Source organism: Alexandromys fortis, unplaced genomic scaffold, assembly GCF_014885135.2.
Source record: "Alexandromys fortis isolate MF-2015 unplaced genomic scaffold, M_Fortis_MF-2015_v1.1 scaffold_38, whole genome shotgun sequence".
NCBI classification, from domain to species: Eukaryota; Metazoa; Chordata; class Mammalia; order Rodentia; family Cricetidae; genus Alexandromys; species Alexandromys fortis.
Window position 1 is genome coordinate 8,292,175 of NW_026067916.1, and position 25,693 is coordinate 8,317,867.

Sequence of the window (25,693 nt, forward strand, 5' to 3'; positions counted from 1 at the left end):
GCTTATAGATGGCTATGAAAAGGTATGTTAACATATGATGATCTTATTAATATTATCATGAATTAATATTTCACATTTGTGTTAATATAAAATTTATAAAGGTCACAACTTACCATGCTATTTCAGTGAATACATTTGTGTTGCGCGCCCTCTCTCCAGAGACCACGCAGTGAATATGTACTGTCCATGGTCTCCCCACTCGGTAGCAGGGACCTGTTTCATTTTGAGATAAGAAAATGGGGGTAAGAATCTCAATTGCTTGTAAAGCTATCCGACCAATAGATACTGTTTCTGCAAGCTGTAAAATTGTAAGGTTTTGATTTTAATATCTTAAATATTCAAATCTTGTTTTTCAGAGAGTACTGCAATGACCTTAAACTCTCCGATAATAATACTGAATTTCTTTTAAATTTCAATGAATTTATTGATAGAAAAACTCCAAATAACCCTTCCTGTAAGTATATATGAATTTGTAGTACGTGCCTCAGTGATTGTGTCCGAAATGGTCAATTTGGTTTATATAATCAAATCTCAGGATAATCATGACAGCTTATTGGTGGGCTGTTTTATTTACTACATTCATTTTAATGGCAACATGCAGCAATTTGTTCCTTAACTTTTTATATGAAAGCAATATCATTTCATTTTTAAGTGAAATCAAGTTTTCAGAGCAAGGTAGTCAGTACTGGAAAGCAGTTATATAGTATGCTCACCCTTGTTCCTCTTATATTCTGAAAGTTTGGTGTGAGTTATCTATTGAAGATTTTCATTCCAGTGCACTTGCTATGTAGAGAAAAACATAGGGTAATATGTTATGTCTTCAAATGCGTATGTTTTCATATGGATAAAGTACAAAGAACAATCACGAAGTCGTTTTCTTTCCTTATGACTTAGTTTGATCATAAGCCACTTTGTCTAAAAATAGACTTCTGTGGTTGCATACCTCCGAAGACAAACCTGTAGGAAAGAGGTGGACACAGCTGTAATGTTTAATTTTAGCTATCATAGTTGTCTCTTTGATACATCTACATCATTAACCCTTGAGAATTTTGCTCAGATGCATAGTTTCTAAGCTTTAAACATCTAATAATCAAAAGGTCGTCACCATAAAAATGACTTAGAAGGCTTCTACCTGGAACAATTCTCGTGAGATAAGTGAGGGAAAGCAAAGCTACATCAAATTTACCCCAAGAAATGGAATTTGAAAAAAAACAACAAATAAATGGTAGATGAAAATTCAAGAAGACACCTTCATTATGACTTTTTAGGGAACAATGAGCAAATGTCCTTTTTTCTGTTTTGTTTGGAGCATCCACTCCCTCTTTTTATTTCTATTCTTTTTTTTTTTTTTTTTGGTTTTTCGAGACAAGGTTTCTCTGTGGTTTTGGAGCCTGTCCTATAACTAGCTCTTGTAGACCAGGCTGGTCTCGAACTCACAGAGATCCACCTGCCTCTGCCTCCGGAGTGCTGGGATTAAAGGCGTGCGCCACCACCTCCCTTTATTTCTATTCTTTTTCCTTTTAAAAAGTAATTATTTCTGCAGTTCTGTTATTAAAGTACTTCTCTCAGTTACCCAAAGTCAGAAAGCATCCTTCTCAATGCTGCCTCTCCAACCTGAATCGTTATTTTGGAAAACTGAGTTGTCCCGCTCCCTCTCCCCACCTCTTATATAAACAGCTATCAGTGAAGACTATGCATACCTTATTTGAATCAGATGAGATTTTTGTCAGGAATGTGAGAAGAAAGTGCCTGCAGATTTTCTCCAAGTTTCATGCCCTGAGAGCAGACAGGCCACAAGAGGCAAAGGGAATAAGCTATGCTCTTTGATCTTGGGCCTCATTTTCTCTTCTTTCTATTACCTTTGAATCTGGGCAGGCATGCTCCCCGGTTATTACAGAAATGACAGCTGACAGCCTGTGCTCTTGAACCAATATTGCTACATTCAAAAATCTAGTTTTGGATTAGTACTAGTAATGGATAATTCTAACCCTTTCCCCTACACCAAAACAAACACAAAAATGGACATTTATAGGACTTTCAAGAAGTCAAATTCATGGTCTAATACTATGTTTCACTGTGGAATGTGGAACAGTTAATGTACCCTTATTTAAAAAAAGGTGAAGTAGCATGACATTTGTTTCATTTTTTACCTGATAATTTCATTTAATAATCCTATCTACACATGAGTGAGTGTGTATTGCATATATTTACATACATGTACTAACTGAAGCCACCATATTGAGCTACATAACCAAACAAAACAGAAAAAAGAACATTTGCTCATTGTTCCCTAAAAAGTCATAATGAAGGTGTCTTCTTGAATTTTCATCTACCATTTATTTTTATTTAAGCTTTTTCTTGAGAGTTACATATAAGAGTATTGTATTCAAATCCTTTCCTGCCTTGCCTTACCTCCTTCCAAAGCCTCCCACTGCTACTCCCTCTCAAGTTCATGACCTCTTCTTCAATCACTAGTGTAATATATGTATAAATGCAGATATATGTTAAGTATATATTCATTTGTATATATGTAAGTATACATATATACTTATTTGTGTATGTAAATACTTAAGCTATATTCATATAAAGTGAATCTTTATACATATGTATATATAATATATATATGCAAATACAAGTCACACATACAACCTCTTGTGTCCAGTTAGTGTGTTGCTCCTATGTGTATATGTTTCGTACTGACCACTAGGAACAGGAGATCCTATCAGGGGCTTGTCCCCGGAGAAGTCCCTATAGAAGCGGCCTATAGTTCTTCATCAGTGAGGCCTCATAAAGCTTCTCCTATGCGTGTTGGCATAGCAACTATCCGTGTCTTTGCACAGTCCCTGGTTGGGCCACATTGTTGTTTAGTTTCCATACATGCCGATTCCTTGTCATGCCTAGAAGCAGATGCCTTTCGATAAAGCACTTTCTCTCGCTGGCAACTGGCTTTCAAAATACTAATTCATTCATGGCCCCGGTGTGGCGGATAAGATTAATGGTGCAGAAAATGCACAACTTATATGGACTATTCCTGCACAGCTACTCAACTGGTTTGGAAAGTAATAAATATATTTGTTTCATTGTTATTTGACTTGAAAAACTATGTGAGTTTAATCAAAGATACCATTTTTCTGTGTTAGGTAATGCAGATTTGATTAATAGGATCTTGCTGGATGCGGGTTTTACAAATGAACTTGTCCAAAATTACTGGAGTAAGCAGAAAAATATGTAAGTATTTGTTCTTTTTAATAGATAATGCTCATAAATTCAGTTAGTTATATAGCTTTAGAAGTGATTTCTCAGGAAATCATTTTACAATTGTCCATCATTTGTATTTTCAGTTGTGAGTGGCATTCAGTGGTAATATTGGCCATTTGTGAGCATTACATGTTAATATGACTCAAACACACTAAATAGTCATGGTTGTGTATGTGTGTTTGTGTAATTAGTGTTTCTAGTGAATGCTTAGTTGACTTGCCCCTGACGCCTGCTGCTCTCTTCAAGAATTGAGACATTGCAGGGTGGTTCTCTCATCTCCGTTCGTTTCCAGTCATTTACCGCGCTTCCCTCATCTTTGTAATCAAGATCCTAAAATATCATTTCCCAGCAATTACAGCAGCCAAGTTTTGTGCCTTTAGTGATTTCCTTCCCGGTTCCCAGTTTCAAGTCTGTTTCCCCTACAAGGGTTTCCTGCCGCAGTCCTGCTTCTGAAGCGCTTTAGTGTAATGATAAAGATGGATTCTCCTTCTTATTTAGCTTCTCTAGGAACCCGAATTATAGGCTCAATGTCCTTTATTTATGGCTAGAAACCAAATATGAGTGAGTACATCCCATGTTCCTCTTTTTGGGTCTGGCTTACCTCACTCAGGATGGTGTTTTCTATTTCCATCCATTTGCCTGCAAACTTCAAGAAGTCCTTGTTTTTTACTGCTGAGTAGTACTCTAATATGTATATATTCCATACTTTCTTCATCCATTCTTCAATTGAAGGGCATCTAGGTTGTTTCCAGGTTCTGGNGGTAGGTTGATCCCGAATTTCCTGAGAAACCTCCACACTGCTTTCCAGAGTGGTTGCACAAGTTTGCATTCCCACCAGCAATGGATGAGTGTACCCCTTTCCTCACATACACTGAGACAATGGGGATGTTCTATCGGGAACTCACCAAGGCCAGCTGGCCTGGGTCTGAAAAAGCCTGGGTTAAAACCGGTCTCACTGAACATAGTGGACAATGAGGACTACTGAGACCGCAAGAACAATGGCAATGGGTTTTGGATCCTACTGCACCTATTGGCTTTGTGGGAGCCTAGGCAGTTTCGTGGATGCTCACCTTACTAGACCTGGATGGAGGTGGGTGGTCCTTGGACTTCCCACAGGGCAGGGAACCCTGATTGCTCTTTAGGCTGACGAGGGAGGGGGTCTTCATTGGGGGAGGGGGAGGGAAAGGGGAGGCGGCAGTGGTGAAGAGACAGAAATCTTTAATAAATAAATAAATTAAATAAATAAATAAAAGACCAGTAGACAATAAAAAAAAAAACATTTAAAGAGAAAAAAAAGATAAAGATGGAGCATGAAGGCAGGCATGCTGGTCCATACCGAGAATCTCAGCACTTAGGAACTGAGGCCGGGGCAGCACAGGTGTAAGGTCAGCCTTGGCATAGACCAAATTCTGTCTCAGAGAGCTGGAGAGGGGCAGCTCTTAAGCATGAATTTCCAAACCACTCATAGGCGGTCCCTTTAAGGAAAGTCATCCTGGAGAATCGACTTCCTCTCCCTGTATCTTACAACGCTCTCACAAACACCAGGCTCCTTCCTAGCTTCCCCCTTTCTCTATACACCGATGTCCTCTGTATTCCCTGCCCGTCAGTCGTCAGAGGACAACTCCATCCTTCTTTCCACTATGGTGACTCTTAAGTATACTAACCCTGAGTGCTTAATGTCATAGATCATTATCCTGCCATTCCGTGGGTGTTGATAGGTGTAACGTGCTCTCCTTGATTTCCCTTTGTACTGTGAGCCCCTAGCCTGGCGTCTTAGCGCGCTCTTTCACGTGCCTCCTTTTATCTTCTATTTTAGCAAAGGAGTGAAAGCCCGCTTCGTGGTGACTGATGGTGGGATTACAAGAGTTTATCCCAAAGAGTAAGTTCAAATAACCTCTGTAAAAACGGGTTCATCGCCACAGCCCGTGCCAAGGGTATGCTGGTTGCCATGTAAGGAAGCTATTCTCTGGGAAAACTGATCATCGTTAGTAGATTAAATTGCACTATTGTTAAAGTGTTTATGTTAATAAAATATTCCATTTCCCTGGACAGTTTTATTATAGGGTGCTGCAATGGCAGTTGCTAGTCATATTTGTATACATTCATTACAAAATTTAGGAGAGGTTGAAAGCGATGTTCCTTTATGTAGATACAGTCCCAGTGGGCTTTATGACCATACTGGGGCCGAGAGCAGAATTAGCTTAGCACAATCCTTACTTACATTGGTTTTTCATGCCCCGTGTCTCTTGTTATCTTAAGAACAGTTCCTGCAGTGGGCGGAATAGATACCAGGCTTATTAATACTAATTAACGGACTTAACTTTAATTTCTCAACTGAGAGTCAGCTTTTCCTCATTCTGATTATGCTGATATATTGCTTAGTAATGAGTATCAGTTATGCTATCCGTACTTGACTTCCTTAGGCATACCTGCATAGCAGATATGTCTTTAGAAATATATTTCCACAAAGGGAACTCAGATTATCATGTGCTTAAGGAATATAAATGAGGAGAGCCATTTCCTCCCTAGGGCTGGAGAGAACTGGCAGGAAAACCCAGAGACCTATGAGGACAGCTTCTACAAGCGAAGCCTGGATAACGATAACTATGTCTTCACCGCGCCGTACTTCAACAGTGAGTAGGCTCTGGAATCCGGATTTCTTGGTTCCTTTTCTATCTTAAAGCAAATATTTTTGCCTGGTCCCTCTCCCTTCAAATCAATATATTTTGTTATCCTGCCCAGAATAGTCATTATTTAGCCTATAATATATACAAGAGATTGGGGAACTAGAAAAGAAGCATGCATTTGGATGAAGAAATAGAATGCATACACATGAAGAAGTCATCGAGCAGTGCAGGGCTGGAATCTGTGCAGGCGTGCACAGTAAGTAAGAACATATGGAGCTAATCCCATGTATTTCAGCTACTACATTCAGACATGGCTAATGACATGGGCTGGTGTATAGAGATGAATTGTATCTTATCTGCGGTAATGGTATAATTTGCTATCTATAATAAATAGTAATCCATCTTTTAATATAATTTATATGATTCTTTGCTGCCCTGCCACAAAACCCTCTTGAGTTCATGCCTTCAGTCTCTGTGTACGTAGCTACTTTATTCCTCTCATTTCAAAAATGAGGAAACTGAAATCCATAGGTTTTCAGTGTTGTATACACAGACATGCATCTTGCATAAGGCAAAGCCTGCTTTGTGACTCCAAGATCATTCTTTCCTTTTCCCTTCAAAAGCTTCTCCAACATTTAAAAATATTCCATGACCGTGAGTGGACCGTGCATCCATTATATTATGGAAGCAGATGAAATCAAGTTGAGTAATTCATGACAATAAATGAATAATTAAAAATCAGCTCTGAACTCTTCATACCAAAACGTCTTTATATGTAGAATGACCATTCAAAGACCCAGAACTATGATTCATCTAGATTAGTCTGTTTGCTTTTCTTTTAGAAAGTGGACCCGGCGCATATGAATCTGGCATTATGGTAAGCAAAGCTGTCGAACTGTATATCCAAGGGAAACTTCTTAAGCCTGCAGGTAAGCGTGCATGGTGCGTACAGGTGACCAAAGTTAAATAAGATACTACATTTCATCATAAATGGGAAACATTTATTTGAAAGATCAGAATTTTAAATCTGGGATAGATCTTGCAATGCTACTGTGTCAGCGTCTCCTGTTTTCAAACACACGAAAGACTGGTGCCAAGGCCGTACATGTTTGTAATCATTTAAACATGAAATTACGTTTACATACCTGTATACTAGACTACTATGTAGCTGCTGAAAACAGGGCTGGGTCTGTCTAAAACTGTTCAGCTATTTGGAAAAACATTAAATCAACCAGGCAATCCAAGCAGACTAGTGCAAGCGAGAACTAAAAGTGGGCTGGAGTCAGTGCATACAATAAAATAAGGTCTAGCCCAGTGGAGTTTGTCGTTAGATGGCCCAATATTGCTTGCAGTTATAGTTAGATAGATAGATGGAAAGGGGAGGGGGAGCAGCAGTTCCTGCTCCTGGGAACTGTGGTACCCTATCTACGGTTCTACTCCTAGGCTTCACTCCATTATTGACTCCCTCCTTCGCCCTTCGCTCAGTTGCTAATTTTCTTCCTACTTATCGCTTAGTCTCTCAGCTGGTCACTGTTGCCCGCCTTTCCCAATAGCTCATATGCTCCTCTGACAACAAATGTTTCTTACGAATCTAATGCTTGAACTGGCAGGGCTAGAGACACCTTTTATATATACTGCACTAATGATCATATATTTTTAATATCAACACCCACCTTTTTAGGTTAGACTATTAATAAGACAGCCCAATTGAGGCTATTTTTTTTAAAAATAATTGCTTGAAATGTAAAATATACTTTATGGAATAGTTAAAGACTATAAAAACTATATCTTAATGATTCCAGAAACTTTACTTCTATAAAAATTCTTATTGAATATCAAGCTTATTAGTTAGTTTATAAATTGTCTAAGTTGTTACATCGCAAAGATGGTATTATAACACTCATGACTTCAAATTAATTTATATTATTTTTTCAGTTGTAGGGATTAAAATTGATGTAAATTCCTGGATAGAAAATTTTACCAAAACTTCAATCAGGGACCCGGTAAGATTTTTTTTTAATTATTCAACTATGATTAATAGTTTTAAAGTTCACCTACTGAAAATGATCCTTATATATTGGCAAAGTAAACTTCCAGGGTGGCTCCCTTCAATAGAAAGAGAAATTCCCATTTGCAAATCTTGTGTTTTCCTAGGCCTTACAATGAAAACTGTCTCAGGCTGACAACTGGAAATGCTCATACAGATTCATATTGATTGATATTTTCTGGCTTTAAAGATAAAACTAGGGGGCTGGAGAGATGGCTCAGTGGTTAAGAGCATTGCCTGCTCTTCCAAAGGTCCTGAGTTCAATTCCCGGCAACCACATGGTGGCTCACAACCATCTGTAATGAGGTGTGGTGCCCTCTTCNCAATTCCCGGCAACCACATGGTGGCTCACAACCATCTGTAATGAGGTGTGGTGCCCTCTTCTGGCTTGCAGACATACACACCGACAGAATATTGTATACATAATAAATAAATATTTTTTTAAAAAAAAAAACAGATAAAACTAGTATCTTTTTCCTTATAAGCTCTAATTGTTTGCTCTCATTTAGATTAGATAAAAGATATTCCAGGCTCTCTTATTATAAGAAGGTAGTTATTAAATTAAACTGATTTAAAACTGTGACAAGGTGATTTTAATTCTTTTTTTTTTCCTTTTTCTTTTTTTATTCTAGTGTGCTGGTCCTGTTTGCGACTGCAAAAGAAACAGTGATGTAAGCAGATTCTCGAAAACCAATTTGACTGGACTGTGTCTGTTTCTCTTACTTACCAAATAGTAATCATGTCCATGATTGAAAAGATCCAGGAATTTTTTTATCTAATGCTAACAAATTCTATAGATGACTGATTCGTGCAGGCATTTTAAATGCTTCTTCAGGAAATATTTAACCTTAAGGGAAGGGAAAGGGGAAGAGTCATGTCCACATGGACCATGTCTTGTTTAGTACTGGTGAAGGTGGAGTCTTTGGACTACCTGCAACTTCATTTTTCAAGAAGTTTCTAAGCAGAGCACTGTTTTCAAATGGAGTCTGCCCTCAAAGAATGGGAGCCACCTTAGTCCAGGTCCTGACGGTACTCTAAGCAGCATGCCTGGGAAACTGGTCCAGGAACTGGGGGAGGATGACACTGGTGACAACCTGTCTCTCTGTGTCTGTCTGAGACCGCCACCGGCAGAGCAGGCTTCCATCTTTCTGATGACTCCTACTTCTGGGAACCCATAAGCCACACCTTTTATTACTTTAGAGTTTATTTACTTTCCCATGGACTGTGGTAAATAGTCGCTTTAGAGCAAACTGTTTTCAAATTGGGAACATTGCTTATTGTGTTTCCCACTTGGAAGACAATTCTTTAATCATGATTTTGTTCAACATAAGCTATTAAATTTTCACACATTTAAACCAGGTGGAAAGTTCTCATCTATGAGCGTGTTCTCTTTTGCCTTCTTGTGTAAACCTCCCGTTATCCAACTAAATATTTTTAATAAGGTGATGTAAAATAGTTTTTCACATTTACTTTTTAATTTTCCCTAGTCTATTAAATATAATAAATTAAAAAAATAAATATCTTCTTGCTAGTATTATGTTTAAAATAACAAAATTTTATGTGTTACTACATATGCTGGTCTGTCTAGCATCGCAGACACTTCGAGAACCTTGCAGTTCTAAAAAGACTTGGCCGAGTCTCTCTTCAGATTTGTTCAGACAGTTAACACTGGGAGGTAGATAGTTGGTGATAGATTGCTAAACCTAGAGCCTTGATATGCACACCAGTGTGCCCTACACGGATAAGGTTAGTGTCTCCGGAATACATTTCATCTGGAGAAGATGGAGTTATCTAATCTGGAGAAGATGGAGTCATCTAAGTTTCTCTCATGCCCCTTGCTCGACTTCTCTGTATCCTCAGCAACAATGGTGGAGCAGCGTGCTAGCCTTCCTGAACACCTGTTGATTTCTGCCCCTAGGTGATGGACTGCGTGATTCTGGATGACGGCGGGTTTCTTCTCATGGCCAACCATGATGAGTACACTAATCAGGTACAAGCCTAGAGTAAGACAGAAGTCCAGTTTCTAAAGTGTTTTCTATGATTAATCCGAAAACCCCTTTAGGTTTTTAGAAACCGATGAATTGTTTAATTTTTGTCGCAAAATAGATCTTCCAAAGATTACTATAATGTAGACCAGTGCACTCTAAATAGTAAACTTAGCTCTCCTTTTGAAATGGATTTTCTTTTAGATAATAATAGTCCCCATTAATGCAGGTAGCTAAGGAGTTTAAAAATTATATATATGTGCCTTTAGTCTTTAAACAGTCAGAAAATTGCTACAATCAGTTGGTAATGTCCAACTCCAGCCAAGCTAGTTAAAGTGTCTGTCATCTCAATTGCCTTCCCTTGTGTGGTAAGAGAACCAAAATTTACCCTTTGTTGGTTTCTGGTATATGGTTAAACATTATTAACTCTGGTCTCTCTTGGAATCTGAACCAAAAGCCATTCTTCTTACCAGGGACACCTAATTGTGACCTTATTTTACACTTAGAAATGGCTTGGATGTTCATTCCTCCTACAGATATAAGACCACAGAGAACACCTGAATAATGAGAGTTCCTAATTTCATTTTGATTCTTCCACATTGCCAGAGTCAGGTTTCTCATTTATTCAAATTTACAAACTGGTTTTCTAGTTCAGTTCCTTAGAAAGAATTTTTTTCTCTGTATTAAATCTGATGTTGATCTTTTGAATATGAAATTACCAAATATCTCTTTGTTTTCCAGATTGGACGTTTCTTTGGAGAGATTGACCCAAGCTTGATGAGACACCTGGTTAACATATCAGTTTATGCATTCAATAAATCATATGACTATCAGTCCGTGTGTGATCCAGGCGCTGCACCAAAGCAAGGGGCAGGACATCGTTCAGCATACGTGGTCAGTAAAACCTGTGCTTAAGCTAGCTAGTTCCTCTAATGGGGACACTCATGCCAGTGCAGACCAATGTAATGAATTCTTGATATTTATTTTATATTTTATAGCCATCAATTGCAGACATATTGCAGATTGGCTGGTGGGCCACGGCTGCTGCTTGGTAAGTCAAGTGTTTGGTTTTATTATAAATGAAAGAAAAATGTCATTAAAATATGGATTTGTGACAAGGCAGCTGTATTATAGGTATTATTCTTTCAAATGAACAGGTTAGAAATATTAGTAGTAATTTTTCAGTGATCATAGGAAAGATACTTTTCAATTTTCTATATGAAAGTACTGAAAGATTCAAAACATTCGCCCTCTTCAGAGTTTTTTAAGCAATATTTGTTCTTGATGATCTCTTATATGTATATAATGCACTTGATTCCCCCTCTTTTATCTCCCTCCCACTTATCCTGTCCTCCCCTACACATCCCTTAAGTATCTTATCATCTTTTTGTTTTGTGGTCCACGGAGTTCACAAAGGCCAGCGGAGTGATTATGAGCACAGCACTATCGAGGAGAGCCCGATGCGTTAACCAGGGGGCATACAATCAATGAGATAGTTAAGGGATTTGAGAATAAGATCACCCCTTCTCCCATAATCCATCGGTAACCCATAGCTTAGTATGGAGGGGTGGGACCCGAAGCTCTCTCCCTCAGCCACGGCTAGCTCCTCGTGGTCCAGTCTTGTGCAGGCCCTCAGGAGGGTCCTTCACTCATGTAGTCGTGTAGCAGGCCTTCACTCACGCGCTAGTTTTCATGTAAAACCTTGGAAAGGACAACTTCTAGATGTTTCTCAGTTGTTCATTTTAAAACTCCAGGTCTATTCTCCAGCAGTTGCTCTTGAGTTTGACGTTTCCACGGCTACTGGAGGCAGGTATGTCAATGCGCTGATGTGCTCACCAAGACAGAAGTCCATTTTTCCTTTGGATTGTGACATCAGTCCAGTAAATTCATAGAAGTCGCATGTGTGTATGTGTGCATATGTTTATGTGTGTATACACATGTGTGTGCATGTGTGTATGTATATGTATGTTTGTGTGTATATATGTATATGTGGGTGGATACATATGTGTGTGGATACATGTGTGTGTGCATGTGTATGTATGTGTATGCATGCATGTGTGCATATATGTGTATCTGTGTGTACAGATGTATGTATGTGTGTGTACATGCATGTGTGTGAGCAAAAGAAAGAGATCATCAAACTGATACTTTTGATATATCAAAACTTATTTTCCAATGGTTTATAAACTGTTATAGTCCGCATTGGTTTGCATTCTGTAGCTTAGGTATTAATTTATTATTTAGAAACTTACCAAGCACCTTTTAATGACTGTCAGGCAATTACTCAACAGTAAACCAACCGACCAGACACTTGTCATTAATCGTTAATTGTCTCTGCGAGCAGTGATTGTAAGAAATGCGGCTTCTCGGGTGGTGATGATCTTCTCTCTGCCTCCCACAGTTGAGATGGAGGAGGATGACTTCACCGCCTCCCTGTCAAAGCAGAGCTGCATCACGGAACAAACCCAGTACTTCTTTGATAACGATAGTAAATCATTCGGCGGTGTCCTGGACTGCGGAAACTGCTCCAGGTACTCTGCTCCTTTGTGTGGCGCAGTCAGTCCTTGTTGACCAAGGGCAGCGTTCAGACCTGTCGTAGTCATGGAGAATAACAGAAATTTTCAGTGATCTTTGAGATGAATAGTTGTTTTAAGCTGAAAATGTCCGAAATACTTGGTTTTGTTATCGGTCTCATAAAGTCTTGATAACTTATAATTGTTTTAGCATGATAAAGATAACTGCTTCTGATTTTAGACAGAATGGAGAAACTCGAATGCATTTTCATAAGCAAAGTCAATATTGAAAACTTTGTAACAAAGTTTAGTTATGATAATTTCAATCAAATACCAGTCCTTTTCATCTATAAGAAATAAGAAGGGTTGTAAAATGTTGGAGATGTTCTACTTCTACCCTTCTCTGACATGAAAAATCATATAACAACTTTGATGTGCAATTGAAGGCTCTGAGAAAAATATCTCCTAAGATCGTTGTGAATCTTACCATTCAAAAAACATCTTTTAAATACAGAGAAAATACACTTGGCTGTAGACAGAAGTTTCTATCCCACCTGGCCCCGCTGCCATTCAGTTCCAAAGAAACATACAGAGGCTTATATTAATTATAAACTGTTTGGCCTATTATCTTAGTCTTATTAATTAGCTTTTACAACTTAATTAGCCGCTAATTCTTATCTATGTTTAGCCACGTGGCTTGGTATCATTGCTCAGTTTAGCATTCTCATCTTGCTTCCTCTGCATCTGACTGAAGACTGTATCAGGCCTCTCCTCTTCCCAGGATTCTCTTAGTCTGGTTGCCCCGCCTACACTTCCTGCCTGGCTACTGGCCAATCAGTGCTTTATTAAAGAAATACGAGGGGCAAATCATTATTGTGTGCAAAAGCATTGTCCCACAGCACTTGACTGTAATAGAATAGAGGAGGAAGGCAAGATGGGAAAGGAAAGGGATAATCCATGCTATGGGGTCCCTGAGCCACAGGGTATAACGTGCGGAGGGGCTTTCTAAAAAGAGATGGAGGGCAAGTTTTCCAGAATAACATGAACAGCAGAAAGGAAGGGGACGAGGTAAGGTAAACTAGGAAAGCATTGGAATGGTTGCTGTGGGCTGACAATGTTAGTCTACAACATAATAATAACTGTTTACTCCAAGGAGTAACCAACAGGCATAGTCAATATTTTTTTTTTAACTTTATTTTATGTACATTGGTGCGAAGGTGTCATATAGGACACCCTGGAAACTGGAGTTACAGACAGTTGTGGGCCACCATGTGGGCGCTGGGAATTGAACTCAGGACCTCTGGAAGAGCAGTCAGTGCTCTTAACCACTGAGCCATCTCTCCAGCCTAGTCAATATTTATTACGACTTGATTTTGTAAGCTACTTCTTCAAGGAGGTAAAGTTTACAAGGAGGAAGGTAAAGGGAGAAGTCAGATATGAACTCTGGGTAAAGATCACTTTATTTAAAAGTGAGTGTACAGAGCTTTCAAGTTTAGAAACTGGAGGAGCAGCCTGGAGTGGCTGCAGTTGGGGTATGTGCACAGCACCTTGGCTGTGCACTAACTGTGGTCCTCTAACAGCAATGCGTACGTGAAGAACTGAGAGGGTAGAGACTGGTCTAACACATCGCTTGAAAGCACTCTCACTTAAGGTAGTCTATGTTTTCTCCCCAGTTCAAAAGGATAAGCTAGTAAAATTCATTTGAAAAAATGTAAAGAAATTAGATATTGGTTACAAAGGAAAACTAAGCAACTGACACTGGGCATGGGGCGTAGAGCCTGATTCTGTCTCTGAGTTCTGCAATGTAACAGTTTCCAACTACAGACACCTGTCTGTATTACCATTAAAGTTAAATGCAATAATGAAAAATTTTATGTCACATTGCAAGAGCCTTGCTTCCCGTATTGGATAGAAAACATTTGTGCCCTTGTGGAAAGCCTATGAGGAGCCTTACTCCGCACTCTCTCCTGACCTCAGTTTGACAATATGCTTAGCTGCTTTTTGTTTCCTGCTTTGCCTGCCTTCAAAATAAAGTATTGCTGGTTTATTGCCAATTATAAATTCTGACATTTCCTGTATATTTAAAAATGAAGCATTTTTAGGACTTTGGACATTAACTGAATAGTACTTATTTTGTAATTAGGACCAACAACTTTAAAGATTTCAATCAAAGACGGTTTTAATATGATCTTAAAGATTTTCTATTTTTGAGAGAGGGAATGTGTTCATGTTAGTAAGTAAAAACATTGTCATCTTGAAGTCATACTCATTTGTGTGTGTGTGTGTGTGTGTGTGTGTGTGTGTGTTATCCCAGATGGTGGTGCTTTGTTTTGGTTTTTTAATACATTGTTTTATCTTTCTTTTCATTAAGAAAGGATCTTGGAATGGTTTCCATTCTTTTTTTTTTTCCAAAAGATGGATTTCATTTAGTGATCTTCTCTACAATGTATTTTGCAGAATCTTCCATGTAGAAAAGCTGATGAACACCAACTTAGTATTCATAATGGTGGAGAGCAAAGGAACGTGTCCCTGCGACACGCGGCTGCTCATGCAAGCGGAACAGACTTGTATCCTTTGGTGCAGGAGATGTCTGGAGGAGATCATCATAAAGCGATGACTATTTAAGTTTGTCACCCTGTTTATTATCCTATAGAGGAAAAATACTGCAGTACCAAGACTTTGGTTGGAGGGTCAGAACTGATGACAATACTCAGGACCTGTGAGAACGGTTCACTGAACATACCGTTTCTCACCATTCCGAATACCTGAATTGGTTCTGTTGGCTGAGACCACTGGCATAGGTTGGTCGTGATTGATTTTGGAAATCCGTGTATCTCATTGCCTCTTTTGACCATGTGGGGAAGAAGTTCCATCCACCCTGTTCCTTGACAAGCCTCTCTAGCTGACGGTCCAGATCCTTGTGACATGGTGAAGCAACCCAGATACCGAAAAGGGCCTGATGTCTGCTTTGACAACAATGTCCTGGTAAGGGTTTCCATGAGTTACAGCAATAGAAATTAATAGTCACTTTCCACGGGAGTTAAAGAGATGTGTTATTTTTAACTCATCATTATGTCTTTACCATAGGTTTTCTCTTGAATGTGATGTACTTCCTAGTAAACTAGAATTTCATTTCATTAGCTTTTTCTGGTTAGCATAAGGTTAGGAGTTCTTCTGCATTTTCCACTATCTTACTTTCAATCAAAACTTCAATAAACTTTTTAATAGTCTATACAGTTATGTTAAAGACATAATAATGAATAATAATAACCTGTATAAAATGTTAATCACAGGAAATATGTCGCCTAACTTAATTTATATTCCAATCCTGCAGGTGTTATTTTGATTTTAATTAGGATGTGTTTAGTCATCATCCAATTAAAAACTTGTTTGGAGAGTTATTATCGAAGTATTTTGTTACATTTTCTCGTATATCAGTTTTTTTTTAAGAAAATTATTTTGTGTATATGGATGTTTGTCTGCATATATAATCTGTGCACTACCTTTGTGCCTCATGCCCAAGGTGGCCTGAAGAGGCCATCACAGCCTCTGGGACTAGAGTTATAGCTTGTTGTCAGCCATCACATGAAAACTGAGAATCAAACATGGATGCTCTGAAAGATCAGCCTTAACCACTATGACAATTCTCCATTCACTCAAACTATATCTTTTATATGAATATAGCTTATGAATTACTTAGCAGTTGTTAAGTAAAGCATTTAGGGAAAAATGACTGAGAGTCATTTCAAAAACAATTGGTTAGGCTTTTCCTTTCAGAGAATCTATAATGTACTACAGCCTTACCGTATTACCAGGACTGCCTTTGAGACATCGCAAGACCACAGGGGAACATGGATGCTGGCAAACCAAAGTCATACTAACCATGAGGATGGTGTACTGGCTGTCCAAAAGCCTGAGTGTACAATGCTAGCAGGGCTCACACTAGCAAGAGCTGTTATTTGATGACCTAGTGTTGACAGAGCGCTACAGACTTGAAGCACACGCTCCTTTTCCTTTCCTTTTGAAATAGGTTTTATGGTACAATATATTCTGATTACTATCCCCTTACTATCGCAACTACTCCCAGGTCCTCCTCCCCTCCCCTCCCTACCTTCCCATCTAGATCCATGGCCTTTCTGACTCTAATTAGAAAACACTGAATCTAAGAAATAACAGTAAAATGAAACAAACTAGAGTAGGACAAAACAACAAACAAGAAAAAGAGCCGCAAAAAGCACAAAAATTGCATGTAGACATACTTTTGCACACACAGGAATCCCATAAAAACACAAAACCAGAAGCTGTTGGCGGAAACTGCATGCCCGAAAGTGAAATAATCACACAGAAACTATATTATTTGCAATACTGTTTGGCCAGTAACTTAAGCATATTTCTGGCTAACCCTTGTATCTTAAATTAACCCATTTCTATTATTCTGTGTATTGCCACATGACTATGGCTTACCGGAAGCGTTCTGGTGCATCTTTCTCCAGCAGCAGCTACATGGCTTCTCCCTGATTTTGCCTACTCTCTCTATATATATATCTCTTTCAGCCTGTCTTGACTCTGTTAAGCCATTGGCTGAAAACAGCTTCTTTATTAACCAATGGTAATCACAGCATACAGAGGGCAATCCTGCATCACCTCCCCTTTTCTGTCTAAATAAAAAGGTTTTAACCTTAAGATAGCAAGATTACATATAACAAAACAGGTATCATGCAAGACTTACAATTTCAACATTTATATCTACTTTATCTTTTTTCATAGGTAAGGAAAACTATAACTATCTATTTTTCAACTCTATCAAAGATCCCAGAATGATATAATGTTACCTAAGTTAACAGCAAATGTATTGTGAGCAACTTCCAAAACTCTAGAATTGACAGAAACACCTCACTGCCTGGACAACCACCTAGAGTTCTTCTGTAATGTGGGGGCATCCAGTCTTCAGCCTACAGGCCCATAGTATCTAGAAAACTTTTCCATGAAGCAGAAAATCCAAAGATCTGTTCTGCCTTGTAATGGCAAAATCCATCAGTTACTTTCTTCTGTGTCCTACAGAATGTCTGGCAGACTGTTTCATAATGCAGGAATCCTGAAGGACTGTCTCACCTTTAGGCAAGTTCAGCAGTCATTTTTCTGTGGGATCTCCATGTCCAGCTCATACAGCCTAATATCAAGCAGTCCATGTAAGAGCAGTTTCTTGCCCAAATGACTAAAAAAAAAAACTTAAGAAGCCTTTTCAATGCCCATTATCCTCTTGAAGTAGATTGGTACTGCCAGGAGCAGATATGTCTCATTACCATGAAAAGTCCTATGTTCTTAAACATTTTAAATGCCATATACTGAAGGTCTTTGAAAGATTTGAAGAATCCCTATCCTTCTGAAATATATCTCTGTACATCTAGAAACCTGACATGACTACAAACTTGACTATTATAGATGAATATCTATTAACATGTATTTCCTAATTATACTTTACATTTTTAAATGAGCTGCAAAAACACAATATCTTAATCAAGAGCAGAAATATATATATAACAAAATTGATATTAATTTGTGTCAATAAACTAAGATCCATACCCATGCAAATTTCTATAGCATATCCCCCTCTAAATATAAACAAACATTTATAAACAATATTTGGGTGTAGTTCTTTCCAAACTGCTTCCTGCTTAAAATGATACAATTCTCCCAATGGGCATGCTTTAACTTTAATGACCTTCAGCAATTTTGCTTGTCTTTCTTTTGCTCTTTACCTTGTTAGTCTGCAATAAAAAACCCCGTTGAAAGGTCTACCCAAGAAAATGCTGCTACCAAAAAGCCATGTTTAATTCTGTTCTTGTGTTTGTTTAGAATTCCTTTTTAAGTTTTCTCAGGATTTATGTGGATATAGTTGACCACGTTGGCATGCCAATTTGTAGTGGGGCTGCTTGTCTTATGTTCTGATTGGGGAGAAGGAAGTTTTCCAGTACCTATTTAATCACCGCAGACAGAAGAGACTTCAGCCATGCCTAGGCAGGGTATTATAATGCCAGCCTTAGAGAAAACCACATGGATGCAACTGTGAACTGTAAAATTCAGCATGAATAGTTCTCCTTTAATCAGTGATGGACAGGAAAGGAAATAAAAAATTAACAGGTGATTTTTTTTTTATTAATACTCTATTGAGAGGGGTGCCCTGTGAGGCAGTCCAGTAAAAGTCTTTTTCTATCAAGATAAATATATACAATATTGGTACCTCTCATTTTATTGATGTTAATATTAAGCTAAAATATTAATGTGTTATTTTTCTACTGTGAAAAAATCTCTTAAAAATTCAGTTTGATTTCTATCATAGTCAGTGGGATTTCACTGTTATTGAGAGGAAAATGCTGAAGTTTCTCCTGAAATCTGCCCACTCGTGATTTAGAATTTCTTATACGTGTATATCACATTTTTTTTTACATAACATTGGCTTGTAACAACTTCTAACCTACCACCTCCACAAGAGAAGCAGACACATTTATCACTATAAAAACAATGAAGGGCCAGAGACTATTTCTTCAGAGTTCAGGTCTAGAACGTAAACACATGTTGTATTTTTATAGGGGTTTCTATGACAACATCCATTCTTCAGATATAAGCAAGTTGTATCTGTATGCTGACTCTTATTTCCATGACTAATAATTAGCCAAACTCGGGGACTCCTTGTTAAGTAACAATTATGTGTGTCTTTATACTATTTTTGAGATATTTGGGATTCACATATATTTATTAAAAGTTGTTTTTCAATTTGAAAATCAAGTGTAACTGAAGTCTTTCAGGGTTACCCTCCTTGGAGAGAAAAGCGGCTGAAGAAAGGGAAGAAGTGAAAACTCCCTGGGCTAGAGGATGGCAGCGGAGTCAGGGAAGGGGAAAGATGGGATGTGGGAATGCGTAACGACAAAGGCCACTTGGGTCCAGAAGATAGACAAGCCTGTCGTCCTTAGGACAGACGTGGGTTGTCTGTAGAGCATGGTTCACATCTCACATACGGGGTCGAAGGATTTGACCTCTGGTTCATAAGGTCAGTTTTTTTGGAGAAGAGCAGGAGCAGTGAGAAAAGTGAGGCCCCTCCCAGTGAGGTGATGGCGATGGACCTGAGATAGAGAACGGGATTTGGAAGTGGATTTTGAAGCCACAGTTATGAGGACTTGCTGGCGGATTTGACTTGAGAAAGAAAGGAATGTCAAATTACCTGGGAGTCTTTGTCCTCATATGTTCTAGAAGTACCACTTAGGGACGGACACTGGGAAGAACCTGCAAGCTTGGTGGTTAAGCTTTAAACCTCACAGTATAGATGAGAGGAGAGTTGGTGACATAAGATCAGAGGAGAGATGGGTGGGGGCTGTAACAGAAGAGTAATTTCCAAGTACAGTAGGTGAATTTTATAGGCAGGTAACTTAAATGAACCAAACATGGAGGGAAAAAAGAGGACAGAAAGCTAAACTCTGGAAAAGCTCACCAGTTAGAGATCCTGACGGAGTGAGGCCAGCCCAGGGAGAGCAAGAGAATCCCAGACAAATTTCTAGACTACCCGGAGTGTTAGCCAAGAACACCTGAGAACAGGGTGTGGGAAAGGAATATTACACAGCACTGAGTTCTCCTGAGCTGTCAATAAGATGAGAACTGATGATCTACTCCGTTAGCTAGTCAGATTAGAACCATCTAACTCTTTATATCTGTCTTAGTTAAGGTTTCTATTGCTGTGAAGAGACACCATGACCATGGCCTCTCCTATAAGGAAAGCATTTAATGATAATAGCCTGCTTACGTTTTTTGAGGTTCAGTCCCTTATCATCATGACGGGGAACATGGCTGTGCACAGGAAGATGTGGCGCTGAAGCTGAGAGTACTGCATCTTACAGAGACAGGAAGTTGACTGAGACACTGGGGTATCTTGAGACTAGGAAACCTCAAAGCCCACCCCCCCTCACAGAGACTCACTTCCTCCAACAAAGCCACACTTCCTAATAGTGCCACTCCCTATAAGCTTATGAGGACCAACTACATTCTGTCACAGAATTTAAGAGGCAGCATTTCAAATTTAAAATTTTTCCCTTGGTGTATTATTTTCTCCGCATTTTCTTGAATAGAAAACAGCTATGCTACCTCCAAACACAAATCAAAGAAGAAATTCATTTACTCAGCTTCGAGTAGTGCTTTAATCTCTGGCAGGGAAGTAAATCGGAAGCTCCCAGCCTTTGAGAGTTTAGACGCTGTAAAATTACTCTACAGAGAACCCTTGCTCACATATCTGTAACCTATCTCAATCCGTGGAAGATGAGCCTTGGGTCAATGAATTTTTAAAAGTATCTTTATAAGAATTAGTGGACATGACTTTCGCTTATGAAATTCACTATAGTGTGGGGAATCTTAAACTGTGCAAAGTTAAACATGTTGCAAAGTATGAAACCATGGAACGAAAGGTCAAGAAGAGCTGTGCTCTTGGGCATCTGCCTGAGCCTCTGCTGGCTCTGTGAAGAGCGCCAGTGGGTGTGGCCACTGCACATGCTGCATCACGGCGTGGCTCAGTGGATAAGCCTAGTTCCTCTTTCCACCTTCGTTCTTTATTTGGACTGTGTTTTCAGGATGCTCTCCTATTGCTTCAGGTCCAAATATATTATTTCTCACGTTATTGTAATTCCTAACGTCAGGGTTCCTGTAGCCTAGAAGTTCGTCTTGGACATCAGAAAGATGGGAAATGGATCTTTATTTCTACAGCTTATCGATTTCTCCTTATGGATAACAGATTTAACATCATAATTGTTGGTAATTATTAAAATATTATTACATTTTATGTTTATATCTTAGATATGTAAATATAAAGGATTGTTCATCATTGCAGTTGAGTTTTTAATAATTAATTCCTATATCCAAACAAGAATTTATTCTTAGCTTCCATTCATCACTGTCAGAATTTCAAGCTCTTGACAAATGGCACCATGGAGACCACTTTAGCACAATTTCTGCACAGTAAAATCTAGATCAATATTACCCAGTTCAGTTCCAGGTAAAGTTATTTTACCAGGTAAGTTCACAAGTGAAGTAAATATGAGTTAACCTACAAGTTGCTTTTTACATGTTTCTTCAAGATGGTAATGTTCTTTATTTGTATGCATTTCCAACAGGAGGATTACACCGACTGTGGTGGTGTCTCTGGATTAAACCCTTCCTTGTGGTCTATCATTGGACTCCAGTTTCTCCTCCTGTGGCTCGTATCCGGCAGAAGACACTCCCTATGGTGACCTTCCGACCCCATCTCTGCAACTACAATCCAGACCCTGCCAATACACGAGCCCTCAGTTACATTATTAGAGTCAGTTGAAGAAGCTACCCAGAACATTAGCTGGGCCTCTACCATGGCACCAATCTAAGGCTCAGATTCTTGATCACCCACTGGCTGCATGTCGGGGTGTCAGAACCTGGAGCTTGTGTGAATGCTGCGTCATCTGTGTCCACCATCAAAGCAAAACTCTGTCTGTGCTCTGTGGGAATTTGGGGGTCGCGCCACTGGTGATTACATGTAGGAGGCTCCCCCGGGCAGGCATTGCGAAAAGAAGCAGCGTCTTGACTGATCTACAATTTCAACCTGCTGCAGTTTTACCAAGAAGAAGAAAAGAAAAGAGAGAAAGCCCTAGGGTGGGGGGGCAATGACATTTTTGCCTTCACTTATTTTCTGTTAAAGAGTAATTCCTGCTGTGAGTAGTTATTAAATAGAGAGAGAGGGAGGGAGAAAAATCCATTGGTCTAAACTGCTGAAATACAAACTAATGGCTAATTTTCTACCAAAAAAATTTGCCATGAATCAAATGCCTTATAAAAGAATGATTTTTCTGCCAAAACCAAAACGCAACTGTGACCAGTTGATTTCGGGCTAGGTGCGAAGCATTGGTTTGCAAATGAGGAAGGGGTGACGAGGTTGCAGGTGCTTGCGGGTGAAATTGGAATTCATGACACATTTCCTCATACACGGAAGCCCTTTAACGCGTGACGTCATGTCCCTTCTGTTCAAAGTACAGTCATGTAGTGCTAGTCAGATATTTAGCTCACTCTAAGAGAAGCTTGTGGGGGGGGAGGGGAAGTGTTTTCCTGTGGGTGATGAACTTGGGTTGCCAAGGGTATTTTGCATGATGCTGCTGCTACTTTAACTTTTGGGTTTGTTTTTCCTTCTTCCTGTAGAGTATAGTCCACTGAGGAGTGCAGTGGGTGACATGGTTGTCATGTAAGAATCTGAACCTTGCAGTGTAAATGCACTTGCGTCATCTTTTAACATGTTGTTGAACTACTCTGAATATACTGTGTGACGGACGTGCTGAATGACCGGGGTTAGGCAAACGGGGGACATGAGAATTCATGGATTTTATACAGATTCATGCTTCTGCCTGAAAACCTATGTACAGATATTTTAAGTACATAAATCAGATTTAACACATTTATTTTTTGAAAAGTACATATATGTTCTCAATGGAGATTCAGCCTAGGTTTCCTCTTTGTTCGTTTCAATAGTAGCATGTCCAATCCAGAAACTGCTGCTCTCGCTGCTTCTGTCTCTCCATTTTGGTATGATCATATGATCAAAATTCCCATGCTACTTCCTGAGAGGTTTTACATTAATCTGAACAAACAGGAAACCTTGAATCTATCTGTATGCACATGAACACTTGATTGTGAATAATAAAATTTGATTTTATACAGCTTCCTTGGTGAAAAGCATTAGTGTAGTAGGTCAGACATATCATTATAGATTAATATGGTAGCTAAACTTTATTCTGCTTTGAGAAATTATTTTCAGGAGTAAACAGTATTTGAAGAAAGGGTAAAAACAATGAATGTGTCTAAGAAGAGTAATTTTACTGTAAGCTGAAAGTATGCATATATTTTTATGATAAATGAAGATTTGTTTCTTTTTCGTTATACATGCCAAGTATTGGTGTGTGCATATGCTGGAAATTTTCATATGCATCATTTTACAATCAGAATTATTTGCAATCTCCAGCATACTTTAGTATGCTCCACATATCAAAGTTGTAGCCAACTCTTTAACATAGTTTATTGTTTTGTTTATAGCTTTGCCTAGATTGTTATTCGTTCCTACCACCATGCTACCCTGAGTACCATTTGTCTACATTTTATAAGTTAAGATTTTGTTTCAGTTCAAAAGGGGGAGGGGCAATTGAAATTACTTCGCCAACTGTTGACTTTTGAAGTGACATCGGTCACCACTTCTGATACGTTGTCATTTTTAGTCTGTTCATAACTGCTGTTGACCTTAGAAAACAGAAAGGTGATGTAAAGGGAGGGAAACTGTGTTGAAGTCATGCTGGGTGTCAGTTATTTCAGACTTACTATTATCTTTTGCTGGACTACTTTAAATCCTGGACGTGTTGGGAAAGGGAACTGCGACTCCATCCATAAGAGCGAGGCACATTGAAACCATTGAATTGCTTCTGGCAAACAACCACCGACCTTCAATTGTGTTCCAATTGTATTGATTATATTTTCATGGCTAGTGGCACTCACAAAGCGTAGGACCATCAGTGACATTATTGTTGTCTTAGCCGCCACTGAGCTGGGCACCTCTTTTGCAAGACCTCATTTGGTTCGAGTTCTATGTCACCACAACCACAAATATGGTAAGAAATTGGGCAAAAAACATGTCCACGGACTAAAACTGCTTTTCATGACTTACACTAACATTTATGTTTTTGTAAACACTTCTAAGTGACACCAACACCCATCCTACCAAAATTACAATATTACATTTAACATTTTTTTCTGCAAATTCTCTTAGCAAGAGTAAGTATAGTGTGTTATTTACAGAAACAAAACTAAATAAGCGATCGTTTTAAAAAGCATTTAAACTGTTCTTATTAGTTAATTGCTGCTATACCCATGTAGCTCAGTGTCCTTTTTCACATAAACAAAGTCAAAACAAGTCTTGCATTGGTGTTGAGTGGCAGGAAAGAATTTCTGCATAAATGATTTCATCTTTTCTTCATTTGAACAACCAGCATTACTGCCAAATGCCAATCGTGGTCCACATTTGTAACAGGTTTTTAACATGACATAGTTAGCAAGTTTGACTGAAGAGATTTTTAGGTCCTGGGCCTCCGTTTTCATGTTTCTAAAGCTTGAAGCGTTATTGCTTACCTTGGGAAACACAGTGTTGCTACCATTTGTAAGTTTTCTTATATATAATATTCCTTTTAGTACTTGTAAAGCTGGCCTTATGGGGTTCAAATAGGCAGTATCCCCTTTAAGTGACCTTTGCAACCCAAGTGTTACTTGCTTATTTGATGCTCTCTTGTACGTTAAATCTTATTTAAATGCCTGTCTTCAAGTCACCAAAGCTGAAATTCGACGTCTTAATTTAAAACTCCTGAGTCTAAAGGCATAGAGTCTAACCTAACAAGACCCAATGGATTTTGTGATTCTTTTGTTCCCACTTGCCCCAATCTCCAAATATTTTATCATTAGCTGGACCTTGCATCGTTTTCCATAGCAGAATGTTCATATTGTTCATATTCACTGTACATTTCTGTAAAGAACAGATCACTACAACAGAACTACCAAGTGCTGAACACTTCCAGAATTTTGCAGAATTCGAGAGCCCTTACCAATGGTTCCATCTACCTTGTTTCTAGTTCACATTAACAGAACCATGGAAATTCCACTGAGACTCTTGGGATACTGTCTTGCGAAGATGCCAACTGAGTTTCCGATGTGACCTGGCAAAGCTGTCCTTTCCTTGTGCGGTATGATGTGGGATCAGGCTTTTGGGGTTCCCTTCATGAAGTGCTCATTGTGCATCATGCTTCAGGCCAAGTGGCTTTTGTGAACAACAGGTCTTCCCTTCCCTTATTATGTCCTCTTGACACTTTTGTGGAAATTAACTAGCAGGATGAAAACATTTTGTAAAAATTTGTATAATACTGTTATAAAAAATATTTATAATCCCAGAAAGCGTTGTGTTAAATCTTGTGCAAAAACAGTATATTCAGAATAAAAGTTTATCATTGAAAGTCACCATACAGTTTGGGTTTTTGCCTTTTTTTAAAGATCTAATTGAAAGAGACAATAGTCCATCTTAAATATGTTTGTTAAAAAAAAAAACAGGCCTCTGTCTGGATGGAGAAGATTCTAAATTGCAGGAAAAAAATGGTTTTAAGCGTGTGCTTTTCCAGTTACAGATCTCAATTCACGAGTGAATACATAGGAGGAATCTTCATGTAACTCTGA

General features: G+C 38.7%; 1 protein-coding gene across 1 annotated transcript in view; it reads left to right on the top strand.

Moving 5' to 3' along the window:
- The window catches only part of Cacna2d1 (calcium voltage-gated channel auxiliary subunit alpha2delta 1), a 347,097-nt gene extending 321,612 nt beyond the window's left edge, over nt 1–25,485 (top strand). Inside the window, exons 24-38 of the mRNA XM_050139771.1 lie at nt 357–454; nt 3,141–3,228; nt 5,075–5,137; nt 5,788–5,891; nt 6,728–6,814; nt 7,821–7,888; nt 8,565–8,603; nt 9,851–9,922; nt 10,659–10,811; nt 10,916–10,968; nt 11,672–11,727; nt 12,319–12,448; nt 14,888–14,997; nt 15,333–15,415; nt 21,583–25,485. Coding sequence (XP_049995728.1) covers nt 357–454; nt 3,141–3,228; nt 5,075–5,137; nt 5,788–5,891; nt 6,728–6,814; nt 7,821–7,888; nt 8,565–8,603; nt 9,851–9,922; nt 10,659–10,811; nt 10,916–10,968; nt 11,672–11,727; nt 12,319–12,448; nt 14,888–14,997; nt 15,333–15,415; nt 21,583–21,699 — 1,321 coding nt within the window. The 3' untranslated portion in view covers nt 21,700–25,485. The remainder of the gene's footprint in view (nt 1–356; nt 455–3,140; nt 3,229–5,074; nt 5,138–5,787; nt 5,892–6,727; nt 6,815–7,820; nt 7,889–8,564; nt 8,604–9,850; nt 9,923–10,658; nt 10,812–10,915; nt 10,969–11,671; nt 11,728–12,318; nt 12,449–14,887; nt 14,998–15,332; nt 15,416–21,582) is intronic.
- Nucleotides 25,486–25,693: the final 208 nt, after the last annotated feature.